The sequence below is a fragment of the Ranitomeya imitator genome, chromosome 4, assembly GCF_032444005.1.
Source record: "Ranitomeya imitator isolate aRanImi1 chromosome 4, aRanImi1.pri, whole genome shotgun sequence".
Lineage (NCBI taxonomy): Eukaryota > Metazoa > Chordata > Amphibia > Anura > Dendrobatidae > Ranitomeya > Ranitomeya imitator.
The window spans coordinates 414,394,939-414,416,716 of NC_091285.1; the positions used below are offsets into that span (position 1 = coordinate 414,394,939).

The 21,778-nt window shown below is 42.9% G+C and overlaps 1 protein-coding gene across 1 annotated transcript in view; it reads left to right on the top strand.

Annotated features, from left to right (window-relative positions):
* Positions 1 to 21,778, top strand: part of RBM28 (RNA binding motif protein 28) — a 59,633-nt gene that overhangs the window by 28,429 nt on the left and 9,426 nt on the right. The window contains exons 14-18 of the mRNA XM_069765434.1: positions 4,370 to 4,528; positions 4,679 to 4,828; positions 5,839 to 5,913; positions 12,398 to 12,819; positions 17,572 to 17,671. Coding sequence (XP_069621535.1) covers positions 4,370 to 4,528; positions 4,679 to 4,828; positions 5,839 to 5,913; positions 12,398 to 12,819; positions 17,572 to 17,671 — 906 coding nt within the window. The remainder of the gene's footprint in view (positions 1 to 4,369; positions 4,529 to 4,678; positions 4,829 to 5,838; positions 5,914 to 12,397; positions 12,820 to 17,571; positions 17,672 to 21,778) is intronic.

Sequence of the window (21,778 nt, forward strand, 5' to 3'; positions counted from 1 at the left end):
TGGGGAAAAAAGTGAAAGGAAAAGTGTTGGAGGCGTCGCAGCTACAGAAACAAAATTTTGCACAGTCACACGTCTGGACCCTGAGAGCGTCATAGGCTATGTTGTGAGGTGAAATTTTAACCCCGCGCTTTCCAATTCACCAAACAATTTTTCCCCTATCTACATAATGGGGAAAAGTGAAAGGAAAAGTGTTGGAGGCAAATTGACAGCTGCCAGATGTGAACAAGGGGGACTTAAAGAATGAGAGCGATGGCGCCAAAGAGTATATACCGATCAGTTGCTAAGGTGGGGCCCCGACATGAGATACTCACCACACATGGGGATATGTACACACACACAAAATGCGCCACACACTACCACATGCTTGAACACATATACCACCCTCAGCACACATTTCACCACACATACACCAACCTCGCCACATAAAAGTCGAAACACAAAAGTCGCCGCTCAAAACTCACCACACGCAAAACTCGCCACATGCAAAAACTAGGCTCACGCAAAACTCGCCACAAGTGCAAAACTCACCTCATGGAAAACTCGCCACACGCAAAACTTGCACACGTGGAAAAATTGCCACATGCACAAAATTTGCAACACATGCAAAAGTTGCCTCACACAAAACTTGCACATACTCAAAACGCACCACACATAAAACTCACCACGTGCAAAACTCGCCATGCGCAAAACTTGCTGCACACAACTTGCTACACTAACCTGTCACATGCAACTCGACACACAAAAAGTCGCTACATGCATGTTGCCACACAACTCAACACACACAACTTGACAGACGAAACTCGCCCTAAAACACACACAAGTCTGGTATTAGCCTTCAAAAATAAAAATCTGATTAATAAGCAGACAAACTACAAGAGCAACAAATGTACCATATAGGAAATACAGCAGCTGTCAGTCACATGACCTGTCTATTATGTGTATGTGTGAGCTAATATATACTGCCAGGGGGAGGGCTTCCTGTTGGCTGGGGATTTATCAGGCTGCCAATTTATCTTACAAATACTGAGGTAAAAATACTGAGCAAATAACGTGTTAATGAGGTCTAATACAGGAGATCACACAGGTATATACTATATACAGGGGAGATGACACACAGATATATACTATATACAGGAGAGATGACACACAGGTATATACTATATAAAGGAGGAGATGACATACTGGTACATACTATATACAGGAGGAGATGACATACAGGTATATACTATATACAGGAGGAGATGACACACAGGTATATACTATATACAGGAGCAGATTACCTACAGGTATATACTATATACAGGAGGAGATGACATACAGGTATATGCTATATATAGAAGATGACATACAGGTATATACTATATACAGGAGGAGATGACAAACATGTATATACTGAGGTGAAAATGAGAGGAGTGAGGGAAAATAGTGTAGTGATCGGAAAATGACAGATGTGAGGTCGAAATGACAAGTGTTAGGGGAGAAAATGAGAGGTGTGAGGGAGAAAATGAGAGATGTGAGGGGGAAAATAAAACTCGCCACGTGCAAAACTCGCCATGCGCAAAACTTGCTGCACACAACTTGCTACACTAACCTGTCACATGCAACTCGACACACAAAAAGTTGCTACACGCATGTTGCCACACAAAACTCATCTCACAAAAGTCGCTACATGCATGTCGCCACACACAACTCAACACACACAACTTGACAGACGAAACTCGCCCTAAAACACACACAAGTCTGGTATTAGCCTTCAAAAATAAAAATCTGATTAATAAGCAGACAAACTACAAGAGCAACAAATGTACCATATAGGAAATACAGCAGCTGTCAGTCACATGACCTGTCTATTATGTGTATGTGTGAGCTAATATATACTGCCAGGGGGAGGGCTTCCTGTTGGCTGGGGATTTATCAGGCTGCCAATTTAGCTTACAAATACTGAGGTAAAAATACTGAGCAAATAACGTGTGAACGAGGTCTAATACAGGAGGAGATGAGACACAGGTATATACTATATACAGGGGAGATGACACACAGGTATATACTATATACAGGAGGAGATGACATACAGGTATATACTATATACAGGAGGAGATGACACACAGGTATATACTATATACAGGAGCAGATGACCTACAGGTATATACTATCTACAGGAGGAGATGACATACAGGTATATGCTATATATAGAAGATGACATACAGGTATATACTATATACAGGATGAGATTACACACAGATATATACTATATACAGGGGAGATGACACACAGGTATATACTATATATAGATGACATACAGGTATATACTATATATAGGAGGAGATGACATACAGGTATATGCTATATATAGAAGATGACATACAGGTATACACTATATACAGGAGGAGATTACACACAGGTATATACTATATACAGGAGATGACATACAGATGTATACTATATATAAGGGAGATGACAAACATGTATATACTGAGGTGAAAATGAGAGGTGTGAGGTGAAATTGAAAAGGTGTGAGTGCAAAATGAGAGGAGTGAGGGAAAATAGTGGAGTGATCGGAAAATGACAGATGTGAGGTCGAAATGACAAGTGTTAGGGGGGAATGAGAGGAGTGAGGGAGAAAATGAAAGGTGTGAGGGGGAAAATGAAAGATGTGATTGGGAAAATGAGAGGCGTGATAAGAAAATAAGAGAAGTGAGGTGCTATAACTAACCACAGATATTTACTATGCCCAGGCAACGCCGGGCTCTTCAGCTAGTAAAGAATAATGATGTAATATACTGAGAAGGATTTTTTTTTTTTTTATTCAAATAAATTTTTATTAAGAATAACAAGGCAATTAACATGTTACATTTACATTTTCAATATAGAGTATTTCCCCCTCCCTCCCCCTTCAAAAAGCCCCCTTCGATCCCAAAGCCCCCCACCCCCACCCCACAAAGCAGCTCATCTTGTTAATTACTACCATCATTAAAACAATAGAGTATCTAATCCCTCAACCATTCGTATAAGCCACACTTCACATTACTATCCCATAGCAATCCATGGAGACCACATTTTATTGAACGTTTCAGTTTTCCCTTTCTTCTTATAAATCCCTTTTTCTAGTGTTAGGCCCTGTTTCACATACTGGAGGAACTCTCCTCTTGACGGCGGCTCTTCCCTAATCCAGTTTCTAGCTATCACCTTCCTAGCCATATACAACAATCTGGCTATAGCTATCTTTAGGTGTTTATCCACTCCAATCTCATCCACGCTTCCCAACAAACAGACAACTGGATCCCTTGGCACCGTGCATCCATACGCACCTTCCATACGACTCAAAACTACCACCCAGAAGGCAGCCAACCTCAGACATGTCCACATCATATGGAAAATGTCTGCATCCGTAGACTTACACCTCGGACATTCAGAGTCATTACGCAATCCTGCCTTATATAGCACCATCGGAGACCTATAAACTCTGTGTATCACATAGAGCTGTGACAGTCTATACGGTTCACTCAGCGACAGTCTTGGGATCCATTCCAACACCGACTCCCAAGTCTCGTTATCTATTGGGCCCAAATCCCTTTCCCATTTAGCTCTTGCCATTATTGGAAACCCCAATAGAAAAGTGTGCAACAGATCCCTGTACAGAGTGGATATGACTCCTCCAGTCGTCCCATCATTACACACATACTCCAGTACTATATCCCTTTGAATCCTAATACCTCCGTTCCTACTCTGAGCTCCAAAGGCATGCCTCATCCGCAAATATTGATACTCCCCTGCAGACCCAAGACCAAATTCCGCCTGCAATTGGGAAAATGATTTCAGTTCACCTTGTTCAATTATTTGATACACATACTGAATCCCTTTGCCCAACCACTCTATCAGTACCCCCAATGCCTCAAATTCTTTCAGATTGTTATTATGCCATAGCGGCGAGTATCTAGTCAAGTCCGTGATCCCACGTATGTGCCTCAATCTACTCCACAGCTTGCGTATCAACAGCAAAGTCGGATATAGCTTCCCCAAACTCTCCAAGGATCCATCCTCCAAACATTGCACCACTGGCCTTCTTTTTGTCACCACCTCCATCAACCGCTGTACTGCCCCAGATGACCCTTCATGCGCCCAACCCCTTAAATGCTGACTCTGGGCTGCAAGAAAGTACAACTCAGGGTTAGGCAATGCCAGACCCCCATCATCCTTGGGTCGCTGAAGTGTCTCCAGTTTGATACGCGGATGCTGCCTCCCCCAAATCAGATTCCTAAACAGAGAGTTGATCTGTACTGAGAAGGATTTTGCACTCCTCCATACTGGCAGGATGCTGCCCCATGTTTAGTAGCTTCATTGTTTGAGTTCATATTGTCGTCTTTTCCAGTTTGAAGAGATAAAACGAATCAAGTTGAAGTCTCAGAAAATTTTTGTCTCCAAGACACGTCTATGTGTTCACAACATTCCTAAATCGGTGGACGACAAGAAATTACGTCAACTGCTTTTGACTGCGGCTGGTGGGGATCGCTCAGTAAAAATCAAAGAGGTAGCTAGAACAATGAATATTGATATACTCCATTGGCCATTGCCCAAATAAATATGAGAGCCCTAGTGATGTGCCAAGACTGCTGATATAAGGAGAGTTATCCTGATGACTATGCTTTAGCCACTCATTCTGATATTGTGGTGTTTACAGTGCCGTGTGATGAGAGACATGAAAAGTGTGTCAGGAAATCCTAAGGGTAAGTCTCTGGGCTTTGCCTTTGTGGAGTTTGTCGATCATGAGCATGCACTGGCAGCCCTGAGACACATGAACAACAATCCAGATCTGTTTGGACCAAAAAAGGTAAGATTTGATCCATCATAATTTAATATCCCACACGTTATCATAAAATAGATTTTCGGAATACTGATGTCTTCATAGGAAAATGTTTTTTAGTGGCGCTGTCTACTACAGATTGCTAGCTCATGGCATATAATTAACAAAAAAATTACAGACCGAGTGTTAGAGTAATTTTTATGTCATAAACCACTTGGGCACATGAAAATAAGCAATTTTGTAATATATCCGATCAGTTAATTTTCTTTCTTTCTTCCCCTGGATTCATCGATCTTTCACAATACATATGTAAAAAAAATGTAAAATCTGTTAAGTGATGAAAGATTTTTTTTAACCCCTTCATGATATGACGTACATTTACGTCTTATGCCATGTCTCTGCCTCTAATGCCGTATGCTGAGCCTGCAGTTTTCCTGGCACAAGACAGCTGATTTAATCAGCCATCATGTGCCTTTAGCAGCCACGGGTGGAGTGGAGCAGAGCAGAGCCCTCTGCTGAAAACCTGTTAAAGATTGATACTGTGATTTAACATACGCCAGCCGGGAGTGCTTCGTTCCACACCCCCATCGGTGCTCCTGAGATGTAATCATGGGGTGCCAATGGGTTTTCATGACCTAGTATAAGACCACCATAAACTTATAGGTCATATCTAGGATTTTTATAAAATTACCAAAACCTGGGAATGCAATAAACTAACAAAATAACTTTAACTGGCCTCAGCAGTTTTGACATGCCAACCTTGCCCTCACCATTGTGTCCAGTTGTAGATTGTCTATGCATCATTAAGATTGTTTTGGCAACCAGAGCAGCACCTGACTTGCCAGATGGGTAATACCGTAGTTTCTCAGAAATCCCAGACAATCAATTCAAGGCCTAATTCTTAACCCAAAACTGCAGTTACCCATCTTACATGACCACTGTATAATGTCCACATCTACTTCCATGGTATGTTGTGTCCGTTATACAAGTCTCATGCAACATTTTATTTTTCATTTTTTGCAATGTTCACATTTCAGAGGCCAATTGTGGAATTCTCCTTGGAGGATATGGATAAGCTGAAGTTAAAGGAGAGGAGAGCTCAACGCAGTCTAGTAAGCAACAATTTCTTACGTTTCAGGTTTACTATTTTGCCATGTTATTTGCCTATATTCTTGGTTTCAGCTCATGTCTGCATATGATATCAATATTACATTGAGCTCTATATTCCTTCTGGATGTTACTTTGATGACATGTTACTCTATCATTTTTTTAAGTTTTTTCACTTTTAAAGTTACAAACTCTTTCCACAAGAAATATTAATAATGTGTTAAAGGGTACCTGTCGCCCCCAAAATCGAGGGTGAGCTAAGCCCACCAGCATCAGGGGCTTATCTACAGCATTCTGCAATGCTGTAGATAAGCCCTCGATGTATCCTAAAAGATGAGAAAAAGAGGTTAGATTATACTCACCCGGGGGCAGTCCGGTCGGATGGGCGTCGCGGTCTGGGGCCTCCCATCTTCATCAGATGACGTCCTCTTCTTGTCTTCAGGCTGCGGCACAGGCGTACTTTATTTGTCCTGTTGAGGGCAGAGCAAAGTAATGCAGTGCGCAGGCGCTGGGCCTCTCTCACCTTTCCCGGCGCCTGCGCACTGCAGTACTTTGCTCTGGGCAGACAAAGACCAGAAGAGGACGTCATCCTATGAAGATGGGAGGCCCCGGACCGCGACGCCCATCAGATCGGACCACCCCTGGGTGAGTATAATCTAACCTCTTTTTCTCATCTTTTAGGATACATCAGGGGTTTATAATAATAATAATAATCTTTATTTTTTATATAGCGCTAACGTATTCCGCAGTGCTTTACATTTTGCACACATTATCATCACTGTCCCCGATGGGGCTCACAATCTAAATTCCCTATCAGTATGTCTTTGGAATGTGGGAGGAAACCGGAGTACCCAGAGGAAATCTACAGCACTCCAGAATGCTGTAGATAAGCCCCTGATGCCGGTGGGCTTAGCTCACCGTCGATTTTGGGGGTGACGGGTTCCCTTTAACACTAGAACTACCGCAGGTTTCATAATACCTATAACTACCACTAGGGGCCATTTTGACCCCCATTCAAAAGTACTGACTCTGGAGTAAAAATAACTTTTGTTGCCAACAAATTAAAGAACATTTATTTTAACTTAGTAGGAACAGTGTTAAGATCAAGTACAGCACGCATTTTCCTTTTACATGTTCATGGCACGAAGCTGAAGAATGATCTTCCGTTTGCTAATTTTACTCCCAGTTGCTGTTTTATAGAGTATAGTTGCATTTATAGCTGCTAAATCAAGTAAATTACTTAACACCTGAACAGGCCATCGGCGACTTCCAGATTTTGTGGTGTACTTTCGAGCCATCTGGTCTACCGTGTCCACTCCAACCTTTGTTTTATTGTAAAATTGTACCATTTCCGTTTTTTTTTTCTTGTCGTTTCCAACTGCTACATCTGAGTGAAGACTACTGAGCAAGATGACAATCTTGTTTGGCTTACCTTGGTAAACTGTAAGAGTGATGTCACCATTCTTCATCAGGGTAGTCTCATATGTATTTGTTATTAGGAGACTTGCCTACTACTACTTTTATGTATGGGGTCAAATTGACCCCTTCAGTACTTATAGGTATAAAATTTGTAAAATCCGGGCCCCTGAAAAAGTTTCACTTAATTTTTGTGTCCTAAAATATACACTACCACGATTAAAGTCACAAAAACTCGGAACTCATTTGTTAAAATTTTAGAAATTATAGGAAAAAGAAATGGCAGAAGGGTCAAAATGACCCCTCCAGTAGTTCTAGTGTTTTAATGTAGCAGCTTTGTGGACCAGATTTCATCACATTTTATTTTGAAAAGGGTGAAATCCTCAGCATGTCCATTTATAATGCAGATGTCCCCCTCTGCAATGAGAAGGGGGCAACATGCAGCAAATCCAGAATATTTCCAAATAGTCCACAGTGGCTTTTGCTACCCTGAATGTCCTTGCAGGACTGCATGTTAGTCTACTGTACAGTTCTGCATCCAAAGGCTGGAACTCGGATCCAGATGGCTGCATTGACAGATCGGTGTCCATATCCTGCCATGTTAAATTGTATTTATCAGCAATATTACCGTATATACTCGAGTATAAGCCGAGATTTTCAGCCCACTTTTTTGGGCTGAAAGTCCCCCTCTCGGCTTATACTTGAGTCATACCCAGCGGTCGGCAGGGGAGGGGGAGCGGGGGCTTTCTAATAATACTCACCTACTCCTGGTGCGGTCCCTGCTTCCCCGGCAGCTTCTTCCTGTATTGAGCGGTCACATGGTACCGCTCATTACAGTAATGGGAGGTGGAGCCGCCTATTCATTTCTCTAATGAGCGGTCCCACGTGACCGCTGAAGAGGGGAAGAAGCTGCAGCACAGAAGACCGTGGGACGGCAGGGGGAGAGCCAGGATCGCTGGGACTAGGTAAGTATGCCTCAGCGCCCTCTCCCCCTCACCCGCCGACCCCACCGCTACCGTGACTCGAGTATAAGCCGAGAGGGGCACTTTCAGCCCAAAAATTTGGGCTGAAAATCTCGGCTTATACTCGGCTTATACTCGAGCTTATACTCGAGCTTATAAATCTCGGCTTATACTATTAAAAAAATAGTGAGGAAAGAATGGTTGTAGATGACGAGGAAAAAGCTAACATATTAAACACCTTCTTCTCCACGGTATTCACGGTGGAAAATGAAATGCTAGGTGAAATCCCAAGAAACAATGAAAACCCTATATTAAGGGTCACCAATCTAACTCAAGAAGAGGTGCGAAATCTGCTAAATAAGATTAAAATAGATAAATCTCCGGGTCCGGATGGCATACACCCACGAGTACTAAGAGAACTAAGTAATGTAATAGATAAACCATTATTTCTTATTTTTAGGGACTCTATAGCGACAGGATCTGTTCCGCAGGACTGGCGCATAGCAAATGTGGTGCCAATATTCAAAAAGGGCTCTAAAAGTGAACCTGGAAATTATAGGCCAGTAAGTCTAACCTCTATTGTTGGTAAAATATTTGAAGGGTTTCTGAGGGATGTTATTCTGGATTATCTCAATGAGAATAACTGTTTAACTCCATATCAGCATGGGTTTATGAGAAATCGCTCCTGTCAAACCAATCTAATCAGTTTTTATGAAGAGGTAAGCTATAGGCTGGACCACGGTGAGTCATTGGACGTGGTATATCTCGATTTTTCCAAAGCGTTTGATACCGTGCCGCACAAGAGGTTGGTACACAAAATGAGAATGCTTGGTCTGGGGGAAAATGTGTGTAAATGGGTTAGTAACTGGCTTAGTGATAGAAAGCAGAGGGTGGTTATAAATGGTATAGTCTCTAACTGGGTCGCTGTGACCAGTGGGGTACCGCAGGGGTCGGTATTGGGACCTGTTCTCTTCAGCATATTCATTAATGATCTGGTAGAAGGTTTACACAGTAAAATATCGATATTTGCAGATGATACAAAACTATGTAAAGCAGTTAATACAAGAGAAGATAGTATTCTGCTACAGATGGATCTGGATAAGTTGGAAACTTGGGCTGAAAGGTGGCAGATGAGGTTTAACAATGATAAATGTAAGGTTATACACATGGGAAGAAGGAATCAATATCACCATTACACACTGAACGGGAAACCACTGGGTAAATCTGACAGGGAGAAGGACTTGGGGATCCTAGTTAATGATAAACTTACCTGGAGCAGCCAGTGCCAGGCAGCAGCTGCCAAGGCAAACAGGATCATGGGGTGCATTAAAAGAGGTCTGGATACACATGATGAGAGCATTATACTGCCTCTGTACAAATCCCTAGTTAGACCGCACATGGAGTACTGTGTCCAGTTTTGGGCACCGGTGCTCATGAAGGATATAATGGAACTAGAGAGAGTACAAAGGAGGGCAACAAAATTAATAAAGGGGATGGGAGAACTACAATACCCAGATAGATTAGCGAAATTAGGATTATTTAGTCTAGAAAAAAGACGACTGAGGGGCGATCTAATAACCATGTATAAGTATATAAGGGGACAATACAAATATCTCGCTGAGGATCTGTTTATACCAAGGAAGGTGACGGGCACAAGGGGGCATTCTTTGCGTCTGGAGGAGAGAAGGTTTTTCCACCAACATAGAAGAGGATTCTTTACTGTTAGGGCAGTGAGAATCTGGAATTGCTTGCCTGAGGAGGTGGTGATGGCGAACTCAGTCGAGGGGTTCAAGAGAGGCCTGGATGTCTTCCTGGAGCAGAACAATATTGTATCATACAATTATTAGGTTCTGTAGAAGGACGTAGATCTGGGGATTTATTATGATGGAATATAGGCTGAACTGGATGGACAAATGTCTTTTTTCGGCCTTACTAACTATGTTACTATGTTACTATGTTACTATGAGTATATACGGTACTTTATTGGTATCTATTTTTACTTTTGAAATTTACCGGTAGCTGCTGCATTTCCCACCCTAGGCTTCTACTCGAGTCATTAAGTTTTCCCAGTTTTTTGTGGCAAAATTAGGGGGGTCGGCTTATACTCGGGTCGGCTTATACTCGAGTATATATGGTAAGTTACATACATTAAAGTTTTCCTAAATGTTATCTAAGTTGCTGAAAGAAAAAAAAAAATCTCACCTAGACCAGGCTATGTCACTCATGTGACACTCTACCAAAGGCAAGGACGAAGAAATGGACGGCGTTGGTGACTCTTCTTCAAGAGCTAAGGGATTTCAGTCTGTAACTTGCGATGTAAATTTGTTTAAGCCCTTCCTGAAAGTACATGTTAGAAAATTGCTGTTTTTTTTGTCACCATTGCCTAAAAAAGAGAAATCACAATATGTATGTACCCTAAAATAGTACAGATTAGAACCAACAGCTCGTCCTCTGAAAAATAACCCTCACACAGCTCAAACAATACGAAACTAAAAACATAAAAGCTCTGGAATATCTCAGAATATGGGGCTACAACCTCAATTATTTGAAAGCTTTTTCTTTTTTTCTACAGTAGTAAAATATAAAAATCTTAATTTGAGCTCACTAAAACCTAAATGCACAGAAAAAGAAAACATGTTTTGTACCAATTAATCAGCAGCATGGAGCTAGCTAAAGAAAGGCTCGCAGAGTGAAGTGCGGAGTGCAGGCCTTGGCTTTATAGGGACTGTGCATACGTGCCCAGTACTGCTGGAGAAGAGGTCTGGACTCATATGGTAACCTATCTGATCCTTTACTAATGACTAAACACCTAGTTTTGATATGGACATATTTTGAATACGAAGCCTCATCAGCTAACGAGATACTGGTAATTAGGAGTCATAAACCTTAGTGACATTGAACAATGTGCAGGAATGAGTTAAAAAGAGTAATTCCATATAGAAATATGTTATTAATCAGTTCAAGACCAGGCCATTCCTGACAGGTGCATTTTCCTGTGTTTTTTTGTTTGTTTTTGTTTTGTTCATGCGGTTCAAACAGCTGTAACATATTTTTTTTTTTTTCTCTATCGGAAGTTCAAGTACTTCTTGCTACACGGGGCTTCATTTTTTATGTCAGTTATATTCTCCTATTTTGTTTTGTTTAACTTTGCAAATATTTGTTTTTCATCAGTGGGAAAATAAGGGAAGTAATTGTATTTTTCATGTGTACATTTCACTTTTTTGTTAATGCCAACAAAGCACCTCTAAAATACATTTTAAAAAAGGTATTCGCAATTATGTAACAATTTTTATATTTTGAGCCTTTTTTTATGGGGGTGAAACTTGTAACAGTGTTTTGGATTGACTATTTTCATTATTTATTTTTTACCTGTTAAATTTTATTTATTCATTTTATTATACATATTGTGCCACTCCCCATAAGGTCATAAAAGACCTTTTTTGGGGGGGCATTTCAATTAGTAAATATTTTTATTTTCATCTTATTTCCCTTGTAACTGGGGCTGGAATTGTATTCCCAGTTACAGGGAATCCAGCCTCCTGACTACATAAAGCTGTCTGGATCTTCTTTGCCCGAGCAGCTCCTCCTCCCTTACAATATACAGCGATAACCTGGATGGAGGCGAAAGTGCTGTTAGTTCTTTCTACTAATGCATGCACAGCACTACTTTATCACTGTGTATGCAGCGATGGAGAATACAGAGACCGTAATAAATAGTCTGTGCCCTTTCTATGTGGAGTCTGGCTGTGTCCGACAGCTGGATCCCCACTCCTGCACCTACATGATTGTGTGTATGTGCTTCTATACAGCTATGTTGTAGAACATCACTAGAGTATGGGCGGGACCGCCCAAACATTTACGTCTGTAAGAAGAATAAATGTATAAAAAAAAATATGGTTTTAACCGCATCCTAACCTAACATATAATAGAAAATGACAGTATCTTCTGGCAGTGTAGAATATCTGATATCTGTAACTTGGTGATAAGCATTTTTCATGTCAATGAATGAGTACCTCTTCTATTGTATGCTGTTGTGATATACACCTGTGAATCTAAATGTCGAGTTGTATTAGCAGGGAATTAACATTATTTACATGAATTTAAATTGCAGGAGATTCTCAGACAAAAACAGGCTAAACAACAAGCAACCAATACCACCGCAGTACAGCCTGCACAGCCAAATGCAAAAAAGAAACCGAAAAACAATAAGGGCAACAATCCTCCAACTCCGATTGCCCAGAGAAAAGTAGAAACAAATCCTCAAAACCACAAAAATGCTCCTAAGGATATCCCCTCCACACAGGGAACAACACCTAAGCCTCAACTAACCAATTTGACCACTCAGAAACCAATGAAAAGACTGCATCCAGCTAATACCGAAGGGGTAAGAACAGAAGGAAAATTGGGGTCGTCTGCTAAGACTCAGTGGTCAGGTTTCCAAACTAAAGACATAATGGAGCAAGAAGAGCTTCCCGATGGCAAGAAGAGAAGAAAGGTTCTAGCCCTGCCCTCTCATACTGGTCCCAAGATAAGGTAAGACAACATTGGCCCCCATTCTATGCTGACTTTCCATAGCTCTATGTGATCAGCTGTTTTTGGTCTTGTTTTAATTTAATGATGGTATCTGCACTGTCTAGGTTAAGATGATTACAATTTTGACGTAACCTTATTGGGGGAAAAAGGGGTATCCAAAGGTTCATGTTCCAACGTTTGGCATCTAGAAATTACTGTCTGAGCTACGGTTAGTAAATGTCTAAATATCACCTCTCACACCACTATCAGGAACAAAGACTGGCAAACTGTAAACAAAGTAGCCTGTTTATTGAGCAGCCTATCCTATTCATGAGGAAATTATGGGTCAAAATAATGAAACTTGAACCAAAAAGTCTGTGTGTTGGCTTCACTCAAAGCAGAGATTAGAATGACATAAGAATAATTGAACCCCCCCATACTTACCCATATTTTGTTAGTGTTGTAGTAAAACCTGTCGACTACATGCATGAGAGCAAAGGCTAAAGTCAGAGAGACCAGCCACATCTTTGTCAGATCTGTGCCCACTTGTTAAGGCCTCATTCAGACATCTGTAATTTTTCATGCCATCCGTGTGCTGTCCATTTTCATATGTGATGCCTACCATATTTTTCGGACTATAAGACGCACCCCAAATTTGGGGTGAAAATTGCAGAAAAAAAGATTTTTTTTTTATAAGATGGGGGTCCGTCTTATTGTCCGAATTTACAGTATCTTACCTGAGGGCTGGCGGCAGAGCAGGGTCACAGGAGGCATGGTGTCAGCAGAGGTGGGGTGATGCGGTACGGCGTGCACCTGCGCAGGGTCCCTTCCTGCTTAGGTGGGCGACGCCACGGCCTGGTGTCCATGGGGGGTTGCAGCAGTGGTGTGGCGACGGCAGAGGTGCGGGGATAATGAGCGGTATGGCGTGAGCAGGCTCCCTTCCACAGGTGAGGTGATGCAGTAGCCCGGTAAGCAGCAGAGCCGGGCTAATTACCGGTTTATCGGTGGCGGCGGCCATCTTCCTGAGGCCGCACGTGCGCAGATGGAGTGCTCTGCTTCCCGGGGCTTCAGGAAAATGGCCGCAGGAGGCCGCGCGTGCGCAGATGGAGAGCGCGACGGCCATTTTCCTGAAGCAGAGATCTAAATCTGCGAACTCGATTCCTACACACCTACGTACTTCTACATTCCAGGAGACATCAGATTCCGTTATCCCAAAGGATTTCCCTTCCCGGCCATGTAAAATCGGTCCTGAAGTGGTAGTTAAACTACCAAAATCTTCAGAAGGGGGTCAGCTGGGATCAGCTTCCCCTGAAGACACTCCGCTCAGATGCCAGCCAACAAGGTTAGGGTGCAGTGGTAGAGGAATTCTACTTCCAGAGACAATGGCCATCACACATCAGCACCAGCTCCTCAAACCTGAGAGAACTAAAGACTGTAGAAGAGGCCCTAAAAGCGTCATCATCGCTGATTCAAAAACCACCACGTCCGTGTCTACTCGGACAACATGACCACAGTGGCCTACCTCCAGCACCAGGGCGGCATGAAGTACGCCGGTCTGAAGGTAATAGCAGCCAGGATCTTTTCCTGGGCCGAGAAAAACCAGCTATCGATCACAGCGGTGTTTCTGAGAGGATGAGCTCATACCCAGGCAGACTTTCTCAGCCGGAAGGACATACATCCAGGGAAGTAGTTTCTAAATCAAGCAGTTTTCTTGTCTCTAACCTCAAGATGGGGAACTCCAGAGGTGGACCTATTTGCCAACAGACAAAATGCGAAAGCGGGCACCTTTTTCTCCCTCTACCACACGGTTGGGGCACAACTAATAGATGTGTTTGCTCAACTGTGGAATTTCAACCTCGCATATGCCTTTCCACCCATACCCTTGCTAGCAAAGACGCTACAAAAAATCTGGACAGACCGAGTCCCCACAATCCTAATTGCCCCTCTGTGGCCGGAAGGAGCTGGTACAGTGCCCTACTGGACATGGCTCAAGAAGGCCCCTGGCTTCTACCTCAAAAAGTCGACCTCCTTCACCAAGGTCCTATACTACACCCAGACCTACACAAACTGAACATGGCAGCATGGTTACTGAGGCCAAAATTCTGAAAGCCAAAGGTCTCTCTGATGAGGTAATCCAAGCCCTTCAGAAAAGCAGAAAGCCGATAACCAATGCCATTTATGTCAAGGTTTGGAAAAAGTTTTCGTCCTGGTGCTCCCCTAGACCCCCTGATCCCTTTCACCCCAATATAGCACAGGTCTTAGACTTTTTACAAAAAGGTCTAGAAATGGGCCTCACTCCTAGCACACTAAAAGTGCAAGTATCAGCCCTTAGTACCTTTTTTGATCTTGACTTAGCCAGCCACCACTGGATCAAATGTTTCATGGCATCGGCAGCCAGAATTCGTCCTAAACTCCGTAGTCGGGTGCCTCCTTGGGATCTCAATATTGTGCTTAACAGCCTAACCAGGGATCCATTTGAGCCTTTAGAATCCATGACCATAAAGAACTTAACTTTTAAAACTGTCGTCTTAAGGTACCGTCACACTAGACGATATCGCTAGCGATCCGTGACGTTGCAGCGTCCTGGCTAGCGATATCGTCCAGTGTGACAGGCAGCAGCGATCAGGCCCCTGCTGTGATATCGCTGGTCGGGGAACAAAGTCCAGAACTTTGTTTCGTCGCTGGATCTCCCGCTGACATCGCTGAATCGGCGTGTGTGACGCCGATTCAGCGATGTCTTCGCTGGTAACCAGGGTAAACATCGGGTTACTAAGCGCAGGGCCGCGCTTAGTAACCCGATGTTTACCCTGGTTACCATCGTTAAAGTAAAAAAAACAACCACTACATACTTACCTACCGCTGTCTGTCCCCGGCGCTCTGCTTCTCTGCTCTGGCTGTGAGCACAGCGGCCGGAAAGCAGAGCGGTGACGTCACAGCTCTGCTTTCCGGCTGCCCGGCGCTCACAGCCAGAGCAGAGAAGCACAGCGCCGGGGACAGACAGCGGTAGGTAAGTATGTAGTGGTTGTTTTTTTTACTTTAACGATGGTAACCAGGGTAAACATCGGGTTACTAAGCGCGGCCCTGCGCTTAGTAACCCGATGTTTACCCTGGTTACCGGCATCGTTGGTCGCTGGAGAGCTGTCTGTGTGACAGCTCTCCAGCGACTAAACAGCGACGCTGCAGCGATCCGGATCGTTGTCGGTATCGCTGCAGCGTCGCTTAGTGTGACGGTACCTATAGTCGCAATCACTGCTGCTAGACTTATAGGAGAATTGCAGGCCCTGTTGATACAGGAACCTTATCTAACACTCACTGCAGACAGTATTATCCTTAGATTAGATCACTCTTTTCTACCTAAAGTCGTCTCAAACTTCCATAGGGATCAGGATATTGTGCTGCCCTCCTTCTGCCCAAAACTTTCCAGCCCTAAGGAAAAGACCTTCCACACCCTCGACGTCCGCAGGGTGGTCCTATTTTACCTACAACAGACTGAAGCCTGGCGAGTTGACCAAAATCTATTCATCCAGTTCTCAGGACGAAATAAAGGCAAGAAGGCGACAAAGAACATGATCTCAAACTAGGCCAGGCAAATAAACTGTCTGATCCACTCATCACAGAAGCTGGATCCACCTGCTTCACTGAAGGCACATTCTACCCGTGCGATGGCAACATCATGGGCAGAGGGGTAATGCTTCGTCAAAGCAGATATGCAGAGCTATCCACACGAGTTCTGCAGGCCGTGATCCCTCCCTAGAGATATTAGCTGTTGGTACTACTCCGAAGTGGCTGTCGTGGAAGGTGACTGGAGAAAATAGAATTAGTCTTTCCGGTAATTCGGTTACTAGGATCCTTCCACGACAGCACAAATTTCCCTCCCTATCTGAAATTCTTATTGGATGATTCCTGCATTTTGTGGTAACTATACATGCTAGTGTGTCCAGGAAAACACTTGTGGTTGCAGGAAGGGGAAGACAACCGCCGAAATGGCTGTCGTGGAAGGTTCCTAGAAACCGAATTACCGGTAAGAATAATTCTATTTTTCACCCTGGGACTTCAAATTAGTGACTTCATCTCCTTTTGATGAGCCTATGAGCTCAGTGATTGGCTATACCAGTGATGTTCACTGCAGTTGTTTACTGGCTGCAGTAATGACAATTTCCGGACCAGTGGCTGAGAGCTGGCATTGGACCAGGGGAGGGTGAGTAATATGTGGGTTTGTTTTATTCACAATCAAGCCTCTGCCAAGGTAAATGTTTATCCTGAAAAACCCCCTTAATTGGAACAGATGGTGCAGAAGTCTGAAAAACTTCCAAACTTTCCTGGACATCGGATTAGTTCAAGCCATTGTTATTCCATTTCTGATATGTATTGGAAATTCTCTGTCGTATGTAAAGGTGCAGCATATGAAAACCTGGACTATTGTTTAGTGGTTCTGTGTTTTAATCTCGCTATATCTGAATGGATCTCACCCCGTGGACTGCATGGCATTGCCTTCAGATAAAGACGGGGAAATGTCACTGTCTCTTGAAGCACTGGTTTTGGGGAGAAGCTTAGCAGGAAGGGTGGAAATGTGCGGCTGAAATTTGCATGATTTTAGTGTCAATCTACGCCAGCTGATATTTTCTTGCAAACATAAGAGATGTACCTCCAGCATGCCTTTTAAGATTGGTCTTAATACATGCCCACCAAACTGTTCAATGCTGAATTATTTTATGTTTTACCTGTGACTGATTCCGAAAGCTTTACTGATCTCTTAACATCTCTTTTTTCCAGAGCACGTGACAAGGGGAAAGTTCAACACTTACCACCCAAAAAACCCAAAGCTCAGGGACCGAGCCGAAAGCAGCAAAAGCTGGTATCAACAGGAAACCGGGTATGTCGTTAGTCGTCGTGTTGACTGTTGCAGATTGCAAAGAATAGTTTTGTCTTTTCAAAACTTTGCATTCCTTAATAACCATAGTTCAACATTTTGACCATGCATTATGTAAAACCCCAACTTAAAGCCATACATATGCTAGAATATAAAATTGGTGGTGAACTGCTTTAATATACCAATAGTGATAGGTGCTAGTTTGGTTAACTCCTTTATGACGAATGACTTGCATAGTCAGTTCTCGTATCCTGACATGCTATGCCCATCATGGATAAGATCTGTCATCTGAGCGGCATGGGATGTCATCGGTCCCCGCACTCAGATCGCTCAATCTGACTGACCAATCACATGATCGTGCTGGAGGTGCTGACATATCAGCACCTCTCACATAATCACCGCAGGAGAGGAGAGAGGGCTCCCTCTTCTTTCAGATTTGCTCCATTGTGACTGCCCGATCGTTGCCATGGTAACCCGAGGCCATCATGGTGACTTGACCCCCCCGCCCCAAGGTCACCAAGGAAAGGACAGCCCTCTTAGACCATGCTCAGAGCATGGTCTAAGAGGCTTCTATCAGTGCAGCACTGTAATGCATTATAAGGCTATGTACACACGTTTAGGAATTTGAGTTTTTTTCGCTATAAAAACGTGATAAAACCGCGAAAAAACCGCATACATTAAGCATCCTATTATTGGAATGCATTCCACATTTTTTGTGCACATGCTGCGTTTTTTTCAGCGGCAGAATCACATTCCGGAAAAAAGCGCAGCATGTTCATTAAAGTGCGGAATTGCGGCGATTCCGCACACACAGGGATGCATTGATCCGCTTACTCCCCGCATGGGGCTATGCCCACCATGCAGGAGGTAAGCGAATCATGTGCGGATGGTACCCAGGGTGGAGGAGAGGAGCCTGTCCTTCAGGCCCTGGGTACCATATAATTGTAAAGAAGAATTAAAATAAAAAATAGTGATATTCTCACCTTCCGGCGTCCCGCGCAGCTTTCTCGCTCCTCGCGACGCTCCCGTTCCCAGGGATGCTTTGCGAAAATGACCTGTGATGACGTACGGTCTCGCGAGACCGCTACGTCATCTGTGGTCATGCCGCAAAGTATTATTGGGTCCGGAGCATCGCGAGGAGTGGGAAGGCTGCGCGGGACACCGGAAGGTGAGAATATCATGATCTATTATTTTTATTATTATTTTTAACATTCTATCTTTTTACTATTGATGCTGCATAGGCAGCATCAATAGTAAAAAGTTGGTCACACTTGTCAAACACTTTGACAAGTGTGACCAACCTGTCAGTTTTACAAGCGATGCTACAGATCACTTGGAAAACGCTAGCTTTCTGCAAGCTAATTACGCTTGCAAAACTCTAGTGCTTAGCGGGAATACACATGCCAGTTCCGCATGCAATATACCCGCGGCAGGAGTTGCAGAATTGCCATGGAAATTTCTGCGGCAATTCTGCAACGTGTGCACTTAGCCTTACAGCGATCAGAGCCATGAAAGTTAAAGTCACACATAAGGACCGAGTAAAAACAAATTGTAAAAATATTTTTTTTAAAAATCACAAAATGGACGCAGTGATAATTTAGGAGATAATGGAGTGACTGGATCCTGTTTTAAGGCCTCAGTGGATTTTTTTAAACTATTCAAATAGATGGGTCGTTCCCATATGACTTGGTTCTGGGTTGGTGCTGTGTGCTTACCTCAAGATTGTCACCTTATTTCCTTCATCTTCCCCTCCCTCCCTTTTTCCATACCCATTCTCTGTTAGCCGTCCCGCTTTCATCCTTCTTCTACCTTCTAATCCTCCCACCCTCCCTAAACATTTTTTTTCTTCTCTTTCCCGCTTTCTCTTCCTACCCTCTATGTTGGAATTTTCAGAATAATTTTTCATATGCTCATATGAAAATGTAGTTGTTTTTCTTCTGCAGCTGCAATGTTGAGCGATCTGTTTATATTTTTGCATGAATATTGTTATCATTAAAAGCTTTAAGTCCTGCATGACTTATTTGATCATAATATATTTGTTCGAATGTTATTTTTTTGTGTTTTCAATATTAATAAAACAAATTGAACATACAAATCCTAAAATAATAATACAAAACATATCTTATAGCCATAAAAACAAATTTTTATGTAAAAAAAAAAGTGCACGTATTTGGTATCACCGTGTCCACAACGACCCGATCTATAAAAGTCACACTAGTTAACCCCTTTAGTGAACACTGTGAAAAAACAAACATACATGGCAAACTATGGTTTTTCGACATACCACTGGGAAAAAAGTGGAATAAAAAGCTATCAAAAAGACGAATGTAAAAAAAATTATATAGCTGGAACTTCATCTTGTCACGCAAAAAAACAAGCAGCCATACAGCTCCATCAGTAGGAACAAAAAGCTAGAGATCTCAGAATATATCAATGCAAAAACAGTATTTTTTTTTTTCAATTAAATTGTGTTGATTGTGCAGTAGCAACATAAAAATGCTTTCACTGTCATCGTACTGCCCCGAAGAATAAAGCTGCCTTATCATGTTTACTACAGGCAGAATGGCATAAAAAAATAAAATCAATTTTTGAGTTATTTTTTTTTTTTTCATTCTGCCTCCCAAAAATTGGAATAGAAGGCGATCGAAAAATAGTATGTGCCCGAAAAATAGTTCCAATAGAAACATAAACTCGTCCTGCAAAAACAAGCCCTCAAATGATTGTTGGCAGAAATATGGAAAAATTATAGCTCTCAAAATATGACAATGCAAAAACGTGCCTTTGTATAATAAGCAAAACAAGAAAAAGTATTTTGGTGTAACAGCAGCCAAACATAAACAATATAAATCTGGTATTGCTGTAATCGCACCGACCTGAGGAATAAAGCCGTCTAAACACTTATACCGCTCTAGGAGCGGCGTAATAAATAAACCCAATTCTTCGCCTGCTGTTGATTTGTAAATTCTGACTTCTAAATATCGCTGTAAGGTTCAACTCACATTTGTTCTGTGCTCCTCGTTGTGCGCTTACACTGAGTTTTTCTGTGTAAATATCTGAAATACGTGATTGAGACAAAACTCCCGGCGGAAGGTTCCTTATAATAAAGCAGGAGACATTCTGCTCGCCGTCTGGCCTATGATCCGTTAGTGTCCATCTTTTTAGGTGTGCATAAAAGCAGGTGTGCCACAGCTTTGTGTCGATCTTTAAAGCTGGCTACCACCAAAGAGAAGCAACACAGATTCCAGAGTAACGCTACTGCCTCATTAGGGAATGTGGGTTTCATCTGAATCACGTATTTGGTACATTTAGATGGAAACGTTGAGGTAAATGCTCAGCGTAGAGCACAGGATAAATGTGATCCAAAATGTCACCAAAAAAACCTTCTACTCAACCCACAAAATCAAATTCTCAATCAGGTTTGTCATCTGTTAACAGAAATATAGGGGGTATCCACATTACTCGTTTCACAAAAGCTCTGGAGAAGGGATGTGACTCCCACCAAAAGAAATCCAGCAAAATCTGTGCTCCCAAATCCAAGTGACAAATCCTGAGTCCCACAGTGTGCGTAATCCACATGTTTGGCATTACTGTAGTGAAGAGAACCCACTTAATTTATGGGGTGTGTGAATTTTTGGGGTACGTGTCTCTGGCAGCTTAAGCTGGGCACAACAATGGTATATTTGCATTTTCACTTAAGGGTACCGTCTCACAGTGCCACTTTTGTCGCTACGACGGTACGATCCGTGACGCTCCAGCGATATCCATACGATATCGCTGTGTCTGACACGCAGCAGCGATCAGGGACCCTGCTGAGAATCGTACGTCGTAGCAGATCGTTTGGAACTTTCTTTTGTCGCTGGATCTCCCGCTGTCATCGCTGGATCGGTGTGTGTGACACCGAACCAGCGATGCGTTCGCTTGTAACCAGGGTAAACATCGGGTTACTAAGCGCAGGGCCGTGCTTAGTAACCCGATGTTTACCCTGGTTACCAGCGTAAAAGTAAAAAAACAAACAAACACTACATACTCACATTCCGGTGTCCGTCAGGTCCCTTGCCGTCTGCTTCCCGCACTGACTGACTGCCGGCCGTAAAGTGAAAGCAGAGCACA